We start from the raw sequence: 1,530 nt of genomic DNA, 5'->3' as shown, positions 1-1,530 counted from the left end.
GCCCGGCCACCAGGCGCTCACCAACCTGCCCCACCTCCAGGCCTGGCTCCAGAGTGGGGCCCTGGTGACCCACGTCTGGGCTATGGAACATTAGAGTCATCATGGGGGTCTTTGTGTGATTTGCTTGTCAGTCAAATGTCCCCTTTTTGGAATAGAGTTATGGTAAATGGACTGAACTTATCAAGTCCTCGTGGACCCCAGAGTACTTTACACTTCAATCATTCACTCACTGATGATGGTAAGCTACACTGTAGCCACAGCTGTCCTGGGGCACACTGACAGAGGTGGGGCTGCCATGCACTGGACCCTCTGACCACCATTTGTAGGCAAGGCAGGTGAAGTGTCTGAGACAGCTGGAACAGGTGTTGTGTGAAGTTGTGTTCACCTGTGTTGGAGGGCTGACTGCAGRCAGAGAGGTGGATCCAACCTGTTTRAGAGACATCAGCAGGACAAAGACTGTCAGACATYAATCAGGTTCTACAGAGACACTGAAGGTCCTCTGACAGAACCAGAGGCCACAGCAGGAACACTGGTGTGACTTTAGTCTTTTAGGTTTACCCTTCAGTTTGATCTGTTTACCTCAGATACATGAGACAGGCTGGTCCTGACTGTGTGTGTGTCTGTGTCTGTGTGTGTGTGTGTGTGTGTCAGTCCTCTCAGTGGTTTGAGAGGAGGATTGTGGCAGTTTGTGAGAGAATGATGAGAGGAGCACGATGGGGAGGAGGAGGAGGAGGAGAGAGGCTTCATCACTCGTCTCGACACCGTGGGATGACTCTACTGCACCTGGCTGCTGCTCAGGGATACACACACCTGATCCACACACTGATCCACTGGAGGTACAAACACACACACCTTCATCATCATCATGACTTTATTTTACTATAGCACATTTAAAAACAACAGTGTTGACCACAGTGCTTCACAGACACAATACAGTAAAACATACAATAAACTAAAAACAAATAAAAGACACAAATTACAAATTCCTGAGGTAGTTCAAACTGAACTTGAATTTAAAGCACGTGTAAAAAAGTGAGTTTTTAAGTCAGATTTAAAAMACTGAACAGACTCTGCAGCACGGATCTGAAGTTGTTCCAGAGTCTGAGGACCACCACAGTTAAAGCCTGTTCCCCTCTACGCTTCAGGTCGTATTCAGACCTGATACAGTGGGGAGAANGCCTAGGGTGTCCTGGTGCCAAGAGCACATATGGACACCCTTATGTTTGAACATGGTGTTTGTTATGGACAATACATGATGAGCACAGGAGTCCAATAACAAAACACCACTCAGGTTTAGGTCGGGGGGCGTTCCTCCCAACCACGCCTCTCCAGGTCTCACTGTCATTACCCATGTGAGTGTTGAAGTCCCGCAGCAGAACAAGGGAGTCCCCGTTAGGAGCGCTCTCCATCACCCCCTCCAAGGACTCCAGAAAGGGTGGATAGTCTGAACTGCTGTTAGGCTCATAGGCACAAACAACAGTCAGAACCCGTCCCCCCACTCGTAGGTGGAGGTTGGCTACCCTCTCATTC

At 49.1% G+C, this 1,530-nt stretch overlaps 1 protein-coding gene across 4 annotated transcripts in view; it reads left to right on the top strand.

Moving 5' to 3' along the window:
- Window positions 1-1,530, top strand: part of camta2 (calmodulin binding transcription activator 2) — a gene marked incomplete at its 5' end in the record, with an annotated part of 32,561 nt that overhangs the window by 10,866 nt on the left and 20,165 nt on the right. For all 4 annotated transcript variants that reach the window (XM_014032428.1, XM_014032427.1, XM_014032426.1 and 1 more), the window contains 1 exon segment: window positions 652-836. In XM_014032428.1, coding sequence (XP_013887882.1) covers window positions 652-836 — 185 coding nt within the window.

This window comes from Austrofundulus limnaeus, unplaced genomic scaffold, assembly GCF_001266775.1.
Source record: "Austrofundulus limnaeus strain Quisiro unplaced genomic scaffold, Austrofundulus_limnaeus-1.0 Scaffold1446, whole genome shotgun sequence".
NCBI lineage: Eukaryota > Metazoa > Chordata > Actinopteri > Cyprinodontiformes > Rivulidae > Austrofundulus > Austrofundulus limnaeus.
Note: the sequence above shows the minus strand (reverse complement) of the source record. Positions and strands in the feature narration are given on the sequence as shown.